Below are 20,357 nucleotides of genomic sequence, written 5' to 3'. Positions count from 1 at the left end.
CTACACGTGGAGACCCCTGCGCTGCTTCCGGCTTTGTCCGGGCATCCAGAGACAGGGAGTCAGCCCTCCAGAGACCTCTGACAGTCAAGGACCACCCGCAGTCCACGCCGGGTCACACAGGCCACTTACAGCTGAGGGGTCTCCCGGGGGTCCGTGGCCTGGGCGGGGTCTCAGCCGCGTCTCCCTCCACCTGGCACCCAAACATCAGCTCCAGCTCCTTGGCATCTGGAGGAGGGATGGGATACCTCCCAACCGCCATCTCAACCAGAGAGAGCCCCATGCTCCAGATGTCCGACTGCACCGAGTAATGAGTCCCCTGGAGCCTTTCTGGCTGCAGGAGAAACAGAGAGTTACCACCTGTGAGCCGGCCTGGGCCCACACAGAAGAGGGATGGGCGAGTCCTCGCGAATGCCTGCACTTCCCGCCCCGTTGAGGTGCTGCGAGAGAGTGGGCTGTCCTGCCTGGTCCCAGCCCTGCGTCTGCTGATGCATTTTATCTTCCTCTGCCTCTTCCTCTCAGGAGCTCACATCCTGTTCCAGGACCTCCACTAACCTCTTTCTGGCTTCCCACCTGTCCCTAAATATTGTGTTTACCCAATCCTAGCTGGCTCCTATGGCTCTGACCCCTCCTAACTGCCGTCTTCCCTGTAACCTGCCCTGAACTCGCAGCATCCAACCCAGCCAGACCCTGGCTGCCACTTCAGCTGTGGCCCAGCTTTACCCGGCCTGGTCACTCACTGTCTTGCATGTGCAGGACAGCTTGTCCAAGCCCAGCTTGAGAGGCTCATCTTGTTACCTGAGTCCAAAACATGAAGCTTCTGGAGCCTGGGTCGTGAATGAGGTATGCAGTGGGTAGAAAGAACACTGGCCTTGAGAGTGAGGAAAGCTGAGTTCTCAGACCAAGCTCTGCCACTGACTCACTGTTCCTGAACAACATGGAATGGCAGAAAAGGCAGAGGATCTGGGGTCAGGAGACTTAGGTTCAAGTCCCAAGCCTGGGACTTATAAGCTACGTGATCCTGAGCCTCAGTTTCCTCATCTATAAAATGGGGCTAATGATAGCTCCATAACAACATAACAAAATAGCTGCTCTACTGACCAGGGTACTGAGAAGATCAAATCAAATGAAAATGTGTATCAGACGTTGCTAAATGCTATACAAATAGGAGTTGTTATTGGTGGGAAGAGTCAAAGAGAAAAAAGTATACAGTGCTATACAAAGCGTTGTTTTTACTGAGCATTAACTGAAATAGCACATGTATTTCAAGAAGCCTATAAAAAAACTTTATTCTGACCGTCATACATTTATTTAGACATCAAATTAACTTCTCCTATAGGAGTTTTCACTAACTCCCAACACTGGACTATTTTGGAACTGACCATGTAACTACAAAAACCAAACCCACTAAACCCTGGATCAGTAAGTCCCAGGGCCTGTTAACTGATTTTGAGTGTGACAGTTGGCAGCTGAGTAGCCCAGGGTACTAGCCGCTCAGTTTTCAGACACTGAGGGAAGAAGCCGATGAGCCTGCGAGTTTCAGATCTCTTGAAGACTGCAGGTCACTGGAGGGGACGGGGTGGGGATGTGGGTCAGCACTGGGTCAGTCATGGTGCCAGTGGCTGAGTCACGGTGTAGGGAGGGACAGGCAAGAAGAAATGAGGATGTGAGCATAACTTTCCACACAGGGAGGCCGGGGCAGCTGTCTTACCTAAGAGGCAAGTGACAGCGTGCAAAGGGGGACTGACTGGCAGGGAGGGAACGTGGCTTTCAACCCCAGCTCTGCAAGGTGAAGTGGGCAGGTCACTTCACCTCCCTGAGTCTAGATTTCCTCATCTCTAAAATGGGAACATTAATCTTTACTTCATGGACAACCATACAGATCAGGATGTGGAGGTGCTTGAAAGAGTGCACATGAAAACCTACAGGCTAAGTTGCCCTGGTCCCCTGTGTGGCCCCTCCGATCCGTTCCAGCTCTTCCTTCCCCCTCCAGGAGGACGGCCCACTCACCCTAACCAGGCCCCTCTGTCTGCCCCACATCAGCACTCACCCAGAGCTACGTTTCCTCTTTGTTAGCCATTTACCCACTCATTCGGTCAACCAAACATTCGCCAGCTCACCAAGCATTCCCTGAGCACCTACCATGTGCCGGGCCCCAAGCCAGACCCTGGGGACAACAGAGACACCTATGGCCCCATCTCTGCCCCTAAGGGAACTCGCTGTATGCGGGCAGCAAGAGAACATGCTGATGCTGCCATGGGCATGCGGGCAGCTGCACACAGAGCTCTGGTGGCAGTGGGAGCCGGCCGAGCTGGAAGCAGAAGGAAAGGCCCCAGTGACCGGGGGGTCAGCTGGACTAGAGCAGAGACTCCAGCCAGGGAACCAGGCAGGGGTGCTGTGGTGAGAGATGGGCAGTCCTGGGAGACGTGCAGCGAGGAGGGGGAGAGAGGCTGCACTGGGGAGACAATTCTGAACAGACTCACGGGAGCAGGGGGCCACCAGATGCTGAAAGGATGGGGAGCGGGAAGGGAGGTTAAAGGCTGATGCTCAGGAGTCTGCCTTGGAAACTAAGGGAGCAGTGATGTCACTTGCTGCTAATGGAAAAGAAGAGGTGGTGCAATTTGGGGTGGGGGCATGTCCGGCCTTGTCAATTTGAAGGTCAGAAGACAGTCAGGCTGAGGTCCTGGGGGTAGCTGGAGCTCAGTCTCCCCAGAATGCAAGCCAAGCTCTGGGAAACAGCCAAGCGCTGGAGGTAGCTAAGGCCAGGACCCTGCTGTCTGTGCCAGTGCCCCGACTGTGCTCCAAGGCCTGTGAAAGGCCAAGACATCTCCCCATTAGACTGTGATTTCCTCAGCGAGGGACCACAACACCTCACCCCTCATTTCCTTCTCCTCCACCCCCACCACCCATCACCCAGCACAAGGCTCTGGCTCCACAGAGGAGGCACCCACTTGGCTCCTATATTCCTGATCAGACAAGAAGCTGGAACACGGTGTTCATACCGACATGTAGGACCTCGTGCCCACGAAGGAGTTGGCCATGGAGTCGATGAGCTGCCCGCTGACCCCAAAGTCACAGAGCTTGATCTCCCCACGGGAGTTCACTAGGATGTTGGAAGGTTTGACATCTGCAGGGAGAAGAAAACAGAAAAGTAGAGAATTGACACAGGCAGGTTCCAGAGGGAGGGTCAGTGCTCCCCGGACAGACCAGCCCTGACCACGAGTCCCACGACACACTCCCGCCCCCATTGCAGAGCCAGCCCCTGGCTTACAAGCCCTTGCTCCCTCTTCATTCAAGGTTTGAGGAAGGATGGTCAGCAAAGGAATGACAGGCTGCTGTAGCAGCAAGACAGAAAGCCAGTGGATTCTACTCTTTGAGAATCCAGACTTGGCCAGATGACCCGCAGGAAGGACTCAGCTACCAAGAATAATCAGATTTCAGTCTGTTGCTTTGACCAACCCTGTTGGCAAGACATAATATCCATCGCTGGATCATAAGGAAGAAATAGTAAGACGTGTATGCTTGTTGAGGCTACAGACCAAAGACTAAAGGGGATGGGATAGAGGCGGGAACTCCTATTCTGACGTCAGCACCAAGCACAGAGCATGGGTTTCATGACTATGTGGCAGGGGTTGGGAGCTGGCTTTTGATTTTCTGTCACTGAAGTCATCTCCCTGACAGCCTGCAGAGCTGCACCTAGTTGTCAGTCAAGGAGAGTCTCCTGCTGCCTGGGCCGGAGAACCAGGCAGGCCTGAAAGCTGCTCCCCAAGGTCAAGGCTGCGCCCCAGCACCAGCCCCATCCCCTTACCTGCACTCGGACCATCCCCACTTCCCACCCTGGCTCCCGACACCAGTGTGAGTTCAGTGACCCTTCCCTTTGCAGAGAGGTAAATCTCCATCTCTATTTTCCTACCCTCTCCTGATTCAAACAACTTCCCTGTGAAGAGGGCAGAGCAGAGCCAAGAATTCTCTTGGTAAAGGTCCCCAGGCCAGGGCTTTGTGGACAGACATCAGCAGACAATGAGTTCCACTCAAAAGGAGGCCAAACCCAGGAGCAAAATCATAAACCCTGACAGGGAATCTCTGATGGGAATAATACAGACACTACACAGGGTATTTGGAGAATCAGAGAAAGAAAAAATGGAATCCCCATAATTCCAACCTACCAGAGCCACTATTCACATTTTATTTTTTCCCCTTCATATTCATGAGTACATTTATTTATTCTTAAACAGATTCTAACAGGTCTATTTAAGTATCTTTCCAAGGGAAAACTGAAAATAAAGCCCCACCCTCTCATATCCCAGCAAGTCCTTCCCTGCCCACCTCCGCCGAGCCCCTCAGCATCCCCAGCCTGGGCCAGGCCAGAGCCACGGCCCCCAGCCACCTCTAGCCTCTCGCCACCCACTACAGGCTCCGCCAGGCAGGGACACTGGCCGTCTGCCTCAGCCCTGGAACCTCAGAGCCAGGGCAGCACCTGGCCCACAGGAATGTCTGCGAATGAATGGATCTAAACTCACCGTGTACACACGCACGTCCTCAGAGCCACGGGTGCTGCCTGTCTAAGATCCAGCCCTCAACATGTCACAGGACACGACAGGACAGGATATGAGGCCTTTCCAAGCCCTTTGGCAACCACTCGTGTCTCCCTTACAGAGACTCTCAGAACACAGGCATCAGAAGTAGCCTTAGAAGGAATCTGGCTCCTCCCCTTCATGGTGGAGATGAAAAGTCGAAGGCCCAAAGGGGTCCAGGGACTTGACTGAGGTCACACAGCAAAAACTGGGTAAAGCTGGAACCAGAACTCAGGCCTTCTGATGCCCAGACCTGTCCTCTCCCCACTCACCCTGCTGCCACATCACTCAACTGCTTCACTCATTCCCAAGTGTCCCCGAGCACCTGCTACCTGCCAGCGCCATGCAGGTACCAGGGAGATGACAGCCAGCAAACTCATCAAGTTGCCGTTCCGCGGAGCCGGCACTTCAGTGCGAGGAGACAGACAGAATAAACCGATACAGCAACGTGCGGCATCAGGCGGTCTCAAGTGCATGAAGGAGATAAAAACAACAAACCGTGTAAGAACCCAGGCAGTGAGGGGTGCCAGTGAGACAGGGCGATGAGCGATGCCCTACATGAACTCAGGGAGCAGCCGTCTGGCCTCTGGAAGAACCATTTCAAACACATGGGAGACGATAAACCTTGGGAGCTCAGGGGCTACCTTTTGTTTTGTTTCTTCCCGAGCCTGGCACTAGGACAGGCCTTGACAAACACTTCCCCAGGGAGCCCCTGGTCCTCACCTCCACAGCTCTGTGGCGCTTCTCCACCAGACAGAGCCTGACCCCGGAGGCCGGGTTCAGTGTGTGGAGAGCGAGGCTGAGGGACAGGACAGAGCGGGAAGGGCTGGGCAGCGCTCTCCCCGCAGGAACAGCGGGGAGCACGGAGGCGCTCCGACACGACCCCCGCCCCCGACACGCTCCAGCAGCATCACAGCCTTTCATCCCTGTGGCTGCACCATGAAGCCCTGAGCTCCTCACCCTTCAAATGTTCCCAGGGCCTGCTGGGAAGTGACCTGCTAGGCCTTGCCATACGGCAGAAGAGCGGCACTGCTTACAGAGACAAGAGACCCGCATTCAGATCCTGGCCCTGCCGCCTGCTCCACGTGCGGCCTCGCTTCTGCAGTCTGTGGTCTGCAGTCTGCAAATCAGTAAAGTGGTGATAAAAACTGCAGCTCTCACAACCTCACCAAATGGAGACCAGGATCAATCTAACAAACTGTGGGCATTTAAATAGCACACATGCACGTTACAGGAACACAAAGAAGGATTCTTTCATGGGTAGCCCTCCCAGATTGGCAAGTTCACAGCACCAGGCATCACCCCCTCCCCGCCCCCTGTCCCCAACAGAGCAGCCCTCCCCAGGGCCCGGGGACTCTCCCTGCTGCTCAGACACATCTCTCCAGGCCACAGCTGCTGCTCAGGAGTGGCTGCACTGCCTCTGTGACTGTTCTGATTTCTATTCACATGGCAAGCCAGCCTCCTTTTTTTTGCGAACTTACATAACACCGCTTTCCTCCCTTCCTGGCAGTCAGCTCCAGCTTCCTCCACCTGCTCCAGGGAACAACACTGCCCGGTAGGCTACAGAGATCCATGGGGGAGGGCAGCAGAGGGAAACCCTCAGGGGGGTTCCTTGCTTGGACTACATCCATCCTGGAAGCCAAATGCATGCACACGGCCCCTCCTGGTGACCCTGATGGCCTGACAAGAAGTTGGAGACCGGGGCATGCTAAATCCCTCCACTCCAGAGTATGTGGCTGGAGCCGCCAGACAGGGACATGTTCGTCCCTGGCAGCCCCAGCCAAGTGGGGCTCTTCTCTGGGGGCAGAAATGAGGTACATGTCAGATAAGGCCAGAGATGGTGTTTCCTTCAATTGTCAGCATTCGCACTTGCTTCCCAGAATCGCCGCCCCTCCTTCCTCTGCTCCAATCCCCAGCATCTTTCTCCTCCACGCTGTCCTGCACACTGACCAGCACTCCTCCAGTGGGACAGCCCCTGTACAGAGCCTGCAGTGGCTCCCGTCTGCCTCAGAGTGCCGTCCAGGCCCTGTGGCCTGCCTTCCCAAGCCCTCCACTGCTCTGCTTACCTTTCCAACTTCCTGCTGCAACACGTCTCCTTGTTCACCTCCCCTGGGCCCGGGCTCGCCTGCCTCTCTAACTGCTGGTTTTGTGCTGGTCCCTGCATCTAAAACATCGCCCTTTCCCTCTCACCTCTACATCAGGTGCCTGGTTCTTCTGAGTCCCCCTCCCAATGAGGAATACTGCCCTACTCTGGAGCCCTGGGAGGTTTAATCGGGCTTTCCGCCAGCATCTTCCCTCGCAGCTACCTCAACCACTGTTCACACCGCGGGCCCAGGCTCTCTCTACTTCCTGAGGCCTCCCCAGGCCTTGGGTTCTCTTTCTGACCCTCCACCATCAGGAGGAAGAGGCTGAGAGGAGCCCCAGCACGTGGTAGGCCATGCTGCATTCCAGAGGGAGCATCCGCCCCCGCCCCAGGCTCCCAGGCTGACAAGCCTCCCACAGAAACCTACAAGATGCTAAGGTTTGATAGATACCCAGATCCTGCCCAGACTTTGCAACAATGAAGATGGGTAAACCTTTCTTCAAAAACGAACAAGGAGGTTTTACGAAAAAATTAGGTGGCAGGAAGTATTTTGTTCTCTGATATTTTCTGCCCCAGAAATAACCACTGTTCAAAGCCTCCTGATTTTCCCCCCATGAGCACATGATTTTAACCTGACTTCTAAACATTGTCTACCCCTCTAAACAAGGGGTTTGGATTAACACATCGATCGCCACATCACCCAAATCTGGGTGATAGTTGTTTCCTCGGAGCACCCGATCCACAGTGGGCAATCAACGTGTTACAGAATTCACTGGGGTCACCTGTTTATTCTATAAACATGTAGCCTGCATGAGCTATGAGTGAAAAGGACAAGCCCTTGTCCCTGTTCAGGCTGTCACCACCAGGGGAGACAGAGTACAACAAATAACAAGAAGCCAGCCAGCTGAGGAAGACACCACCCCACCTCTGGTTCACTGAGCACCTGCTATGCCAGGCCTTTTAAATACACTGCCTTCTTTAATCCTTACAACGATGGTGTGAGGTGAGCATCCTAAACCCCTGCGTACAGGTCAGAGACACTGAGGACCTGAGTTCAGGAGCTACCTGTCCAGGTTACAAAGCGAGCTACGGGCAGAGGCTAGGGTGGGCTCACAGATCCTTGACTGTTTATCCAGAGCCTGGCTAATCGGGGTCTAAAGAAGTCAGCAAACGGCAAACCATAAACAGCTGTCCCGCAAAGCTTCAGAAAAAGCTGTGAAGTTGTAGCTGGAAGCGGTCAAAGGCACAGACCTCCAGGTGCAAGAGAAGTGAGTCCTGGGGGTGTAATGTGCAGCAGGCCCACTACAGGGACAGACACTGTACTGTGCGTTTGCAAGCTGCTACGATAGTAAATCCTAGAAGTTCTCCTCACGGGAAAGAAAACTATGTAAGGTGATGGAGGTCAACTAGACTTACTGCGGTGATCACGTCACAATATTCACGTGTATCCAGTGTGTATACTATGCTGTGCACCTGAAACTAATACAATGTTGTATGTCAGCTGGATCTCAAAGCTCCAGGATGGTGAATGAGCACTTCCTTGTCAGCTCCAGCTCCTTACGCTCCTTGATGAGTTAAACTGCAGATGTCTCGTGCTGACAGCAGGAACTAGAGGCTGTTTCCCACCTCCTGATTAACAAGTGAGTTCACACAGTGAGCCTTCAGAGCACGCGGGCCAGGTCCTAACAAGCAGCTATTTTTATCACTCCACTTGCAAGATTTCTGCATCCCAGTCCAGCAACTGCATTTTAATTTTCTTCTTCCCTTCCAAGATTCATTAGTTTTGAAATGCTTTCATTCTCTACCTTTGTGCGCCCCTCTCTGCAAGTGCAGTGTTCAGTCCTGACCCAAAAGGCACACAAATGCTGACAATTAAACACAAGATGATGTTGCAAGAGTTCAGGATTTGCATTTTATCAGCACACATCATTCAAAGAAATGGTCAAAATGTTAAATCAGGTTGTACTAAAAGCCACAGCAAAAAGTATGGGGTAACACTAAAGAGGTGGGGGGAGAAGGCGGAGAGAGAGAAAGAGGGAAAAGGAGGCAGGAAAGGGCAGAGCTTAAGGATCCTGGATTCCCTGACCTTTCATTTCTAATGACTCATAATAATACGGCAGAGCAGCACCATTTTATACATATGGACATTAAGGCTCAAGTAGAAGCCCCCTGCCAAAGACCGCAAAGTAACCTTTCCATTAAAACAACCTGCCTTGGAGCAGTGAGTGCATTTCCCCTCCCAGGCGATCTGGGTGACTTCAGAAGACAAGCAGGCATGCCATCTACCACAGAGCCCATCAACCACCTGGGGCAGGAAAACAAAGGCGCTAACCTGGGTGCTTTTTATCTGTAAATCAAGGAAGAGAAATTAGTTAAAAACCTGTTTTAGCCCCCTGAAAGCTAATTTTGTTCAGCAGGAGGGATGGGGTGTTGGAGGGGAGAAAACGGAAAAAGGAAAGATAGAGATACGCCGGAGATCTGCTCATTTTTAAATGGAGAGTGAGAGAGAATTTCTAGGACCATCACCACAGTAATGGTCACCTACATCCTGCACCCTGTTTTCATGTGAGAAGGAACAGGACATGGCTCTCCCGGGATCACCTGTCAGCCTGGGGCAGGGCCTTTCCTAAAGGAAGCAGGTACCTTGGGCCTCAGGCCCCTTCCTCCACAGCTGCCATGGGGAGGGCCGCAGGGCAAACCTTCCGCTCTCTTCCCTTGCCCTTCCCATCCGTCCACACACCTGGCCTCTGCTCTCAGGGGCTTCCCAGGATACAGTCTCCCAACCTGTCCTCCTGGCCCTTTGCTCGGTGACTGCCCTGTCTCAGACCCAAGTTCTCACTTCCAGGACCACAGCAACAGCCTCCTAACTGGCCTCCCCGCCCCCTCCCCTTGGCTCTTTCTCACAGGGCAGCGCACCTCCCTTCCCCGCTCAGGAGTGCGCCTCTGTTCCCCACTGCCCAGGTTAAATCTAGTCCCCACGCACACAGTGAAGACCCTGCTCACTCGCTTCAACTAATCTTCAGGTAACTCCCACCACTCACCATCAGGAATGCTTCGTTTCAGACACCCTGAACGACTTGCTACTCGCTGCAAGGACAGACACATCAGTGTTTCCCTGCCTCTGAGCCATGATTCATGTGTTTCCCTCTACCTGGAATTCCTCGCGCTGACACTGCCATCTGCATGACTTCTCCCTCGGCTTCAAAGCTCAGCCCAAATACCACCTCCTCCATGATGCTTCCCTAAAGGGATGTGAGGAAGCACTTTCCCTCCTCCAACGTCCCATCTGCCTCACTTGAGAAGCTAAGAAACAAACTTGTCTGGAGGCACAATCCACCACTGTGGGTCTAGCACCAAGGTAATTCTAGAGAACGTGACGCACATTTCTAACCAGAGGCTACATACCGGATTCCAGCTACTGATCGGCCACTCTCCATTTCTCTCCATCTGTAAGGTAGGGCAGTCTAGACAGAGTCTAAAGGAATCGGTTCTCCCTTTAAATTCACTGCCCCATCGAGGCTGTCACCACATGGGCGGGGAATGAGGCTGGTGGGCAACGGAAGCAGAGACACAGGCAGGGCCGCCCCCTGGACACCACGGGGCAACCTACGGGTTGAGGCATAGATGGCACACCCCGCCACACACAGACAGGGGCTGTGCTCAGGACAGAGCCCATGCACAGCCCCAGGGGCCACCCTGACTTTCCTCAGGGAAGGCTGGCAGGGCGTCAGAGAAGCCCTGGCAGGCAGCACAGTGCCTTGTAAGGGTCAGAGAAGCAGCCACTCAGAAACTCATTACATGTGAGTCTGCCACCAACAGCTTGTAAAACAACAAAACAAAAACAAACTTGGGCCACTTCGGATCTTGCCTATCGGTGCCAACAGCAAGTCTGACTTCAAGCGAGAGGAGGACTTCAGAGGCTGAAATCCTGACTGCTGTGAGGACCCTGTTGCCGGGACCCCCTCAAGGCACCAGCTGTCCCCAGGACTGGGATTCACACACACCTGTTGTCTCTGCAGAGGACAAACCTCACTCTGACACGAGAGCTCCCTGGTTTCACAGAACTCTTCACCCTGGGCATAAGGCCCTCTTTTGGACGGTGCTCCAAGAAGGCCCCAGGTACAGCCCAGCTGAGGGTCCCCTCAAAAATCTAGCCTGGCTTCCTCAGTACACCGCAATACGGGAAGTAACTCTCAGGCAGGTTACACGCTGCTTCATCCAACAGAAGGGAAAGAGAAACCAGCTAAGGCATAATTTCACACTGTTCTTAGCATTTACTAACCTTCATCGGCCAGCAACTCCAAGGCAGAAACTATTTACGTGCCAAGAGGAATGAACCCTGTACTGATCGAAACCATATAATGCCTCATCAGGGTCTTTAAGAAAGCTCTTGATGATGCGGGGCTAAGGAGCCCGGTGGGCTGGCAATGCAGGTCCCGGCTCTAAATGGCATGCAGCAGAGCAGTATCCTCACCCCCACACAGCCCTGAACTCATAGCCTAACCACGTGGGTCAGCTTTGGATGAACTGGACCCGGGGCCTCCTGCCACAGAGGGAGAAACCTTTGTAGCCAATTCCTCTCAGAGCCCCGGGGTCAGGGACACACCCTCTCTCCTACCTACCTCATACACCACGTTTTCATGGAAAACCTAAGCTGCTCAACTTAAAGCCGACTTCTGGGCTTAAATTCTAAAACTCCCTCAGTCGGGGACTTCTTCTTCCCCTTAACTCAGGGGTCAGGAAGCTTTTTCTGTAAAGGATCAGAGAGTGAGCATTTTAAGGCTTGGAGGGCCACACGATCTCTCCTCCTAGCAGCTATTCAGCTCTGCCCTTACAGCACGAAAGGAGCCACAGACAGCACTCAAATAAGCCTGGCTGTGTTCCAACAAAACCTCCTCATGGACACTGAAATTTGAATCTCACACAGTTATCACATGTCACAGAATTCTGGAAAACAGTTCTTTGCTTGCAGGCCATACAAAAATAGGCAGCAGGCTGTGGGCTGCCAATTTGCCCACCCCGGCCTTAAAAGCTTAATTATTGTTTTGATCTTGTGTTAGCAGCTTTCTGTCTTTCTGACCCAATGCGTACTATTATTTATAGTGAAACAACTTTCCCCCCCTTATTTGCTTGTTTTCAGAATCTGCTCCTCCCATCTTTTCTAGTAACAGAATCTTTTTCATTTGGGATTTGCTCCCCACAACAGCAAATGTTTCTGTGAGGGTAACAATAAAGGGGCCTCACCTATCCTGCCCCAGGGGTAGACTCGTAACCTAGGATGGCCAACCACACTTCTCTTGTCCTCTCGACAAACAACTGGTCCAGGACTGTGTGGGTCTCCAAGCCCTGACCTAGATGCTGGGGAGAGTGGGCGGAGCTTTCCCTGGGACAGGGAGCACTATGGACCAGAAGTGCCGGGCTACTGAGGTCCCTGCTGCCCCCAGTGAAGAGCAGGTGACTGAAAAGGAAGCCCACATAAGGATTAAAGCCAAGAGCAGACCAGAGTCCTGAGACTATCATTTCACCCCATACTCATCCCTGCCTTCAGACCTCCTGGTCACGCAGCCAATACATCCTAAGTTAGGTTTCTGACGCAACAAGAGAATCCTGACTAGTTATATATCACATCAGTCTATCTGACAGTTGGCAGGGTGGCGATTCATGCACAAAACAATGACACTGGTGGTGTTCCACCGCGCACAGAATCACTCACAGGTATGTCTCTTTCCTCGTTAAGACTCTAAGCTCCTGGAGGACACATTTCATTTATGACCCATCTTTATCCCCTCCATACTGACTCACCCAGTACCTTGAACTTGATAGGTACACAATGAGTATTTTACAATTTAAATTATTTTACTTGGTTGGGGGAAGTGACTATGAGGAGAAGGGAAAAGAAACACGAGGGACATGCACATGTCCACCAGGATGTCACCCAGAGACTTCACAGAAAGCCTACACTTTCAGAGGGATCCCAGGTCTAACATCTACCTCCTGAATCAACGCCCCACACCCACATACACCAGGCTGAGCCACACGACTGCCGCCCCCTTTGAACACCCAGGGGAAACAGAATGCAACGTCTGCACAGCACCAAGAACAGATCCCAGTGGGTCAGTTCACTGTGGATCAAACCCAGAACAGCTCCCAGAACTTCAGACAGTGGGAGTATCAGCTGTACTTGTCTCACCCGAGAAGTCCTGCTCCTCAAGGGCAGAGACCAATCGCTTCAGGAACGAGGGTGAGGACCTGCTCCCCTCTAGGCTCCCAGTCAGCGTGGACGTGCTGGAAATGCAGGAGAGCTGGCCACACGCGCAGCCCCAGCAGAGGAGCTCGCTGGGACCAGGGCACACCCACCCAGGCGAGGGAAGGACACTGAGAAACGTTCAAGAGGCCACTCCCTAGCTGGAAAAACAGTACCTAAATGGCACCTGGAAACAGCGGTCTCCCTACAAACACCATTACTGTACTTCCTCTCATTTAAAAAGTAACTTGTAAATGCAGGTATGCCTAATTTTGTATCCCCAACGTATTTCTTTGAAAAAAAAAAAGTCTGAATTAAATTGATGTAATTCGCTTGCCTTTTTGAAGATTCTGTGAGAAGTTATATTTGAAAAAGCCCGTAGCAAATGTCTTGAAAAAGCAAAGAAGTGCCCCCAGAGCAATTTTCGCCGTGAGTTATTTTTGTACACTACTTTTACTTAAAGCAGGGCACACCTAGAAATCACTTTCAACGTAATAATTTAAAACACTGTCACCTCTGCATACGGATGTGCCAACCCGCCCCCCACACGCAGCGGGAGGGATGGTGTCCCTTGATACCTGCATGACTGTCATGGGAGTGTATGCTTCAGAAACACTGACCGTGGACCCCTCTGGGAGGTGACCAAGCCTGCAGCCCACCCCCCGGTGACGCTTAGAAGGGCCAGCTGGCCCAGCAGTGGCAACCTTGTGGGAGCTGTGGGCTCGGGCAGCTCCTCATCTGCCTGAGCTCCCCAGCTTCCCAACCAGAGCAGCCCTCCCTGGTCCCTGCCCCACGGAAGTTTGTGGGTTCAGCTTTTCAAAGGCTTCTCTATACTTTCCCAGGCTCCTCCTAATGAATACCTTCTGAGAAGCTTAAACCAAGGCAGGCTGGCTTCCGCTGCTGGCAATCATAAAAACCTGCTCATTCGCCTGCTAAGCAGTGGCTAACATTAAGGGTTACTGTGTGTCAAGCACTGTTTTAAGTGCTTTTTAGGCATGATCTCTGTCCTCACAACCTTTAGGGAGGCTCTATTTTCTACATTTTCCTGAGGTTTGTAGAAGTTAACTTGCCTGATGTTACACAGTGAGCAGCACTGTCAGGATTCAAATGCTGAACTTTTTATCACATGTCATAGGGAAAACTGGCCATACCTTGTAGCTCCTCCCAACAAGAGAAAGAGTGTGTCCCTCCACTTTGTGAATCTTGGCTTGACCACGACTTACTTTAGCCAATAGGACTTTTAAAAAGGAGAGGCTTAAACGATGCCTGAATATTGGGGTTACCCCCTCTTGCTGATGGAACCCTAAGACCATCATGGGACGAAGCCAAGGGTTTACCTCCCAGAGGATGACTGAAGACATGGGGAGGGAGGCCCTGCCAACCCATAAAAACATAGAAAGCAATAAACTAGTGTTTTAAAACCACAAAGTGTTGGTGTGGTTTATTACACAACGAAAGATAATTGAAATAATCACTAAACTGTTGCCAACAAATCAGTATCAGCTAGGAGAAAATTTTTTTAAATGTGAGGCAGAGGAAAAGCCTCTTTATTCTTCCACATTTTTCCTCAAGGACAGAATGAGAAGAAACGGAGTTTAAGTTTCATCAGGAAATATATTTAGAGCAGAGGAAGAACTTACTGGCAGCGAGGAAACCTAAGGACAGAGGCAGGGAGACTCTCCCACCCTCACCCTAATTCAGGTTCCAGGAATCATCTACTCATTGTGCTTCTTGTTCAGGAATCAGGTTGTGCAAGAGTACCTCTCCCCAGGCCAGGCCTTACAGTGCATTCTTTCAGGATTCTTTCTGGAGAAGACCCACCAACAGCAGGAATCTGAACAGCTGAGCGGCCAGGCCAGGCCCGCCAGCACACACACTGCTCAATGGAGCAGAAGTCCTTCCACTGACTCCTCCCTTCTCAGCTGGGCAAGTAGCAAGCTCTCCACCAAGACTCTGTCCAGGGGCCTGTCTGGCTCACAAAGCAGCTCTTTATGCCAAAGAGCAATAAATGGTGGAGCACAGAAAAGAAATTCCTGGGTAAGTGGGGGCAGCATTGGAAGGAAGGGGAGAGTAAGCTGGTTATTCCAGGAATGAGCTGAAACCTTCCACTCTTTGGAACAGAAATAAAGTTAGAACTCTCCCTCGACAACACAGAGCATGGTACATAGAAGGCACACGGTTGGGGGAAGAAAAAAAACCAGGACTGGATTCATGACTGCTGTGAGTAGGAGACATGGGTTCTCGGCCCAGGTTTACTGTTGATTCCTGTGTGTTCGGCACAAGTTAACCACGCCTCCACCCATTTAGACTTCTTAGGAGAAGCTAGTCTGTTATTACGTTGGAGACGGGGATAAAAAGATGTATAGACGTGTTCCCTGATGTGAAGAAATTCACAGACTGGTAAGAGAGAGGTATATAAACTCTAAACCTCTGAGCTTTGGTTTCTATAAAACAGGAAAAACACACCTGTTTCATAAGGCTGTGGGGAACAATAAATGAGGTAAGTGGCATAAAGCACATAATACAGCACTTGGCACATAACAGGTCCTCAACGAGTGATCGTTATTTATTACAAGAAAGGGATGGAGGCTGTGCCAAAGGAATAGAGAGGTTAATGCATTTTGCAAAGGGGTTGGTTCCTCCAACAGCTTCTTGGAAAGAGATGTCTGAGCTAAACAGTAACACTGTTACTACTGGCCAACATTTACTGACTCTGAGAAAAACTAATTTTCACACTTACATGAAATAAGTATGTAATTTGTAAGTATTGCTCTTGGGCATGAATTATCCTTGTCTTACAGATGAATAAAGAACTCAGTGTACATACCCTGTCTGTGTGCCGTGGCACTTAAAATAAAGATGAGCAGACTTCCTTAGTCTAACAAAGGTATGAGTGTGAGGGAGTGGGGCGGGGACTGGAAAGCCATACCGTACCTCCTGTTGACACTTTAACTGTCAGTGGAAAGAGGACAAAATGTAGCCAGTGCAGTTAGAAAGCAGAAGGCTTTCTAGAGTTTTGCATTTTAACTGTACAGTTTGATGCATTTCGAAAAACGTATAAACCTGTGAACCCACCACTAAAATCAAGATTTAACACTCTGGTTACTCCAGAAAGTTCCATCATGCCCCTGTGAAGTTCACGCTCAGTCCAGCCCCCCAGACTTTCAAGCAACCGCTGATCTACTGTGTTACTGTGTTACTGTGGATTAATTCTGTCTGTTCTAATGGGATCGTACAGTATGGACTCTTCTGCAGGGCTTCTTTCCCTCAGTATAATGTTTCTGAGATTCATCCAAGTTGTATGTATCAACCATTTATTTTTATTGTTGAGCTGTATTCCATTGTTTGAATATATCAAAAATTTGTTTACTTACCTGGTGACAAATACTTCGGTTGTTTCTAGTTTGAGGCTATCATGAATAAAGATGCTTAGGAACATTTGTGCACAAGTCTTCCTTCAAACAAATGTTTTCATTTTTCTTAGGTCAATACTGAGAAGGGGAGTTGGTGGGTTGTATGGTTTCATTTTAAAAGAAACTACCAAACTGTTTTCCAAAGTGGTTGTTTTTTTCCATGGATGCTTTTAAGAATCCCTCTTTGTCAATAGTTTTCAGCAACTTTTTTTTTTTGGTTTTATATATGTTATTGGTATATAATTTTCATACAATAAACTCCATATACTTACAGTGTATCATTTGATGAGTATATATATGACCATTCCCACAATTCAGATTACAAACATATCACCCCTCCCAAAGTTCCCTCACACTCCTTTTTCACTCTTCCCTTCCTCCCCTTCCTTCATTCCCCAGGCAACCACTGATTTGCATTCTGTCACTACATTAGTTTGCAATGTTCAGAATTATATAAGTAGAATCACACAGTATGTGCTCTTTTTTGTCTGACTCTTTTAGTCAGCAACATTCTCTTAAGATTCATCCATATTGTTGCTTTTATCAATCATTTATTCTTATTATTGCTAAGTAGTATACCACTGAATGGATATACCACAATTTGCTTATGCATTCAACTGTTGATGGATATTTGGGTTGTGGCTAGTTTTTGGCTATTACAAAAAAAAAAAAAAAACCTACTATAAACATTCAGGTACAAGGGCCTGATTGGACCTATGCTTTCATTTTTTTCTCTAGGGAAACTCCTAGGAGTCAAATGGTTGAATGTATAGTAGATACAGGCTTAACATATCATGAAACAATAAGCTGTTTTTCAACATGACTGTACCATTTCACATTCCTATCAGCAGCGTCTGAGAGTTCCAGTCACTCCATGTCCTCAATAACATACGGTCAGTCTCTGCAGACACTCTAGTGGACATGTAGCATATCTCACTGTGGCTTTAGCTTACATTTCCCTAATGACTAATGATGTTAAATATCTCCTCATGTGCTTATTTGCCACTGGCATATCTTCTTTAGTGTCTGTTCAAATCTCTTACCCATTTTTTAAACTGCACTGTGAGTTAAGTTGTGAGAGGTCTTTATATATTCTAGATAAAGTCCTTTGACTTTATATGTTTTGCCAATATTTCCTCAGTCTGTGGCTTGCCTTTTCATTTTTGTCACAGAGTCTCTGGAAAAGCAAATGTTCTTAATTTAGATGAGGTTCAACTTATTGATTTTTCCTTTATACTTTGTGCTTTTTGTGTCCCATATTAAAACTCTTTGCTAAAACACAGGTCACTAAAATAGTCTCCTTTGTTTCTTTTTGAAGTTTTACAGTTTTAACTCGTACAATTAGACCTATAATCCACTGTGAGTTAACTTATTATATGGTGTGAGGTAATGGGAGAGGCCCATTTTTGTGCATATGGATACACAATTGTTCCAGCATCATTTGTTGAAAAGATTCTTCTTTCCCTATCGAACTACCCTGGAATATTTGCCAAAACTTAAGTTGACTATATATGTATCCATCTATCTCTGAACTAATCATTCTGTTCCATTTGCTCTATTAATGCTTAGCTTCACACCAACACAACATTCTATTGATTACTGTGGTTTTATAATAAACCTTGAAATCAGGTAGTCTAAATCCCCCGACTTTGTTTTTCCTTTTTAAAGTTGTTTTGGCTATTCTAGGTCCTTTGCATTTCCATATAAATTTTAGACACAATTTATCAACTCTACAAAGCCTACTGGGATTTTCAGTGGGTTGGCCTTGAATCTACAGATGAATTAAAGCAAAACCAACATTTTAGTAACACTCATCATGGTAGCAGTTGCCTAACAATGTGAATGTACTCAATGCCGCTGAACTGTACATTTGAAAATAGTTAAAATGATAAATTTTATGTTATATATTTTTTACAATTTTAAAAAAAATGAGGGGGGAAGGTGTAGTTCAGTGGTAGAGTGCATGCACAAGGTCATGGGTTCAATCCCCAGTACCTCTGTTAAGTTAAAAATAATAATAATAAATAAGTAAACCTAATTACCTCCCCCCAAAACAAAACAAAATAATTTTTTGAGCTTTTTAAAATTAAAAGAACAGTATCTATTTTAAAATTTAGACTGTTTCACCTAATATATAGTGGCTCGTAAGCTGGCCAGTCAATTTCACCAGTTAATTCCTCTCCTCCTCAGCCCTCCCTCCTTAGACCTGTAACTATTAGCACATTGCGGCTGAAGGGCCATGGCTGAGAGCACTGTTTTCCATTTGTCTTTTCTCTGGCTTCATCGTTTTGGTTTTTTTAATGGAGATACCGAGGATAGAACACAGGACCTTGTCCATGCTAAGTACTCTACTACTGAACTATTACCCTCTTCCCACATCTTTTTTTAAAATCAACTTTATTGAGATAAACGTATAAACTGTAAAATACAACCACTTCATTGGAAAGTTTGACTTCTGATAAATGCATATACCCATGTATCTGCCACCACAATCAAGATACAACATTTCATCACCGCAGAAAGTTCCATCATGTCTCTTTGATGTTAATCTCTCCCTAAACCCACAGGCAACCACGCTTTACTTTCTGTCACTACAGATCAGTGTTGTTTTCTCTGTCATTTTATATACATGGAAACAGTTTGTCCTATTCTTTGTCCAGGCTTCTTTCATCCAACATTAAGTGTTTTTGATATTCATCAAAATTACATGTGTCAGCGGCCTGTTCATTTTTATTGCTGAGTAATTTCCTATTGTATGGATATACTGGAATTTGTCTCTCTGCCTGTTGAAGAATATTTTAGTTGTTTCTATTATGAATATAGCTGCTTTAAACACTTGTAGATGAGTTTGTAATGGACAAACGTTTCTGTTTACCTTTAATAAACAGCTAATAGTGGCGTGGTTATAAGGTAAGTGTGTATATACCTTGATTAAAAGAAGCGAAAGTTTTATAGTCAAACCCAGATCCAGTCATGGCTTTGGCCCCGTGCACAATCTAGTCCAGTGGGCAGACGTGACACTGGGGGTTGGGTAACTAAGTTCTAGCTGGGGATCTGGCCTGTGCTTACGGGGTGACTATGACTGCCACAGCCTCAGGTAACTGATGTACCACAGACCAAAGAGAGGGTGGTTCTTGCTGCTCCAGACATCAAACTAGTCAAAGAGTTGCAGTAAAAATTAAAAATACTATTAAGTGGCTTTTATACCAAAACAAACCACAAAAGAGAATGCAACAACCTTTAGATTTCAGCTAAAATTCAAAACATAATGAGCAAGTAATGTCTTACCTCTGTGCATAATCTTGTGCTTCTCTCTCAGGTACGTCAGGCCTTTTATTACCTAGGGGAAAGGAGAGGTAAAAAAGATGGAAACTGAAAGAATGGTGTTTAGAAAATACTCAACTTTTCTACTTTAAAATGACCTAGAATATATTTCATCTAACATCACAAATCTGTCTTCTTCCCTTGTTTTTTATTCTTTCTTTTGTTTGATTTTTTAACCTTATCAAGAAACCATTTTTTTTAACATGGTATTTAAACACTATTTTGAAGCAAAATTGACTATTGCAAGTTTAGACAACTTTAAAAAAAAACTTTGCTTGAATTAATTTTTTCTGAACTGGCAATCAAAAAAGAGGCTTTCTGATGCTACAAATTGAGAATTCTTTTGGATACCCTGTCCTGTTTTTCTAGACACAGATTTTAATACTTTTCTAGTTCTAGTGAGTGAGACGCAGGGGGGAATACTGTATCCAGAAATAGGGCAAACTCTAGAGAGAACCCCACTTTTCTTACAAACTTTGTTTGCCGACTTCCTACCTTCCTCTTTGTCCATTTCCTACTGACTCATAAACTTGTCAATGAAGTGACGTGGAAGAAAAACTTATCAATATACTCACAGCAATGCTAACTTTTCCTAAAATTTGTTCAGGAATTCTTCCAGCTTTCTTCAGGACTTGATCCAAGGAACCCCCATCCTAAGAACAAGAATACCAGCCCATTTAGTGACAATGTTCCTATTCTTTCAAGGGTTAAACTTCAGCAGG

At 48.3% G+C, this 20,357-nt stretch overlaps 1 protein-coding gene across 1 annotated transcript in view; it reads right to left on the bottom strand.

Moving 5' to 3' along the window:
- The window catches only part of MAP2K1 (mitogen-activated protein kinase kinase 1), a 67,969-nt gene that overhangs the window by 6,029 nt on the left and 41,583 nt on the right, over positions 1-20,357 (bottom strand). Inside the window, exons 4-7 of the mRNA XM_031452892.2 lie at positions 20,211-20,288; positions 19,600-19,651; positions 3,000-3,124; positions 130-331 (exon numbers count right to left, since the gene is read on the bottom strand). Coding sequence (XP_031308752.1) covers positions 130-331; positions 3,000-3,124; positions 19,600-19,651; positions 20,211-20,288 — 457 coding nt within the window. The remainder of the gene's footprint in view (positions 1-129; positions 332-2,999; positions 3,125-19,599; positions 19,652-20,210; positions 20,289-20,357) is intronic.

This window comes from Camelus dromedarius, chromosome 5 (genome assembly GCF_036321535.1).
Source record: "Camelus dromedarius isolate mCamDro1 chromosome 5, mCamDro1.pat, whole genome shotgun sequence".
Lineage (NCBI taxonomy): Eukaryota > Metazoa > Chordata > Mammalia > Artiodactyla > Camelidae > Camelus > Camelus dromedarius.
The sequence above is the reverse complement of the archived record's forward strand: the minus strand, read 5'-3'. Positions and strand labels throughout refer to the sequence as shown.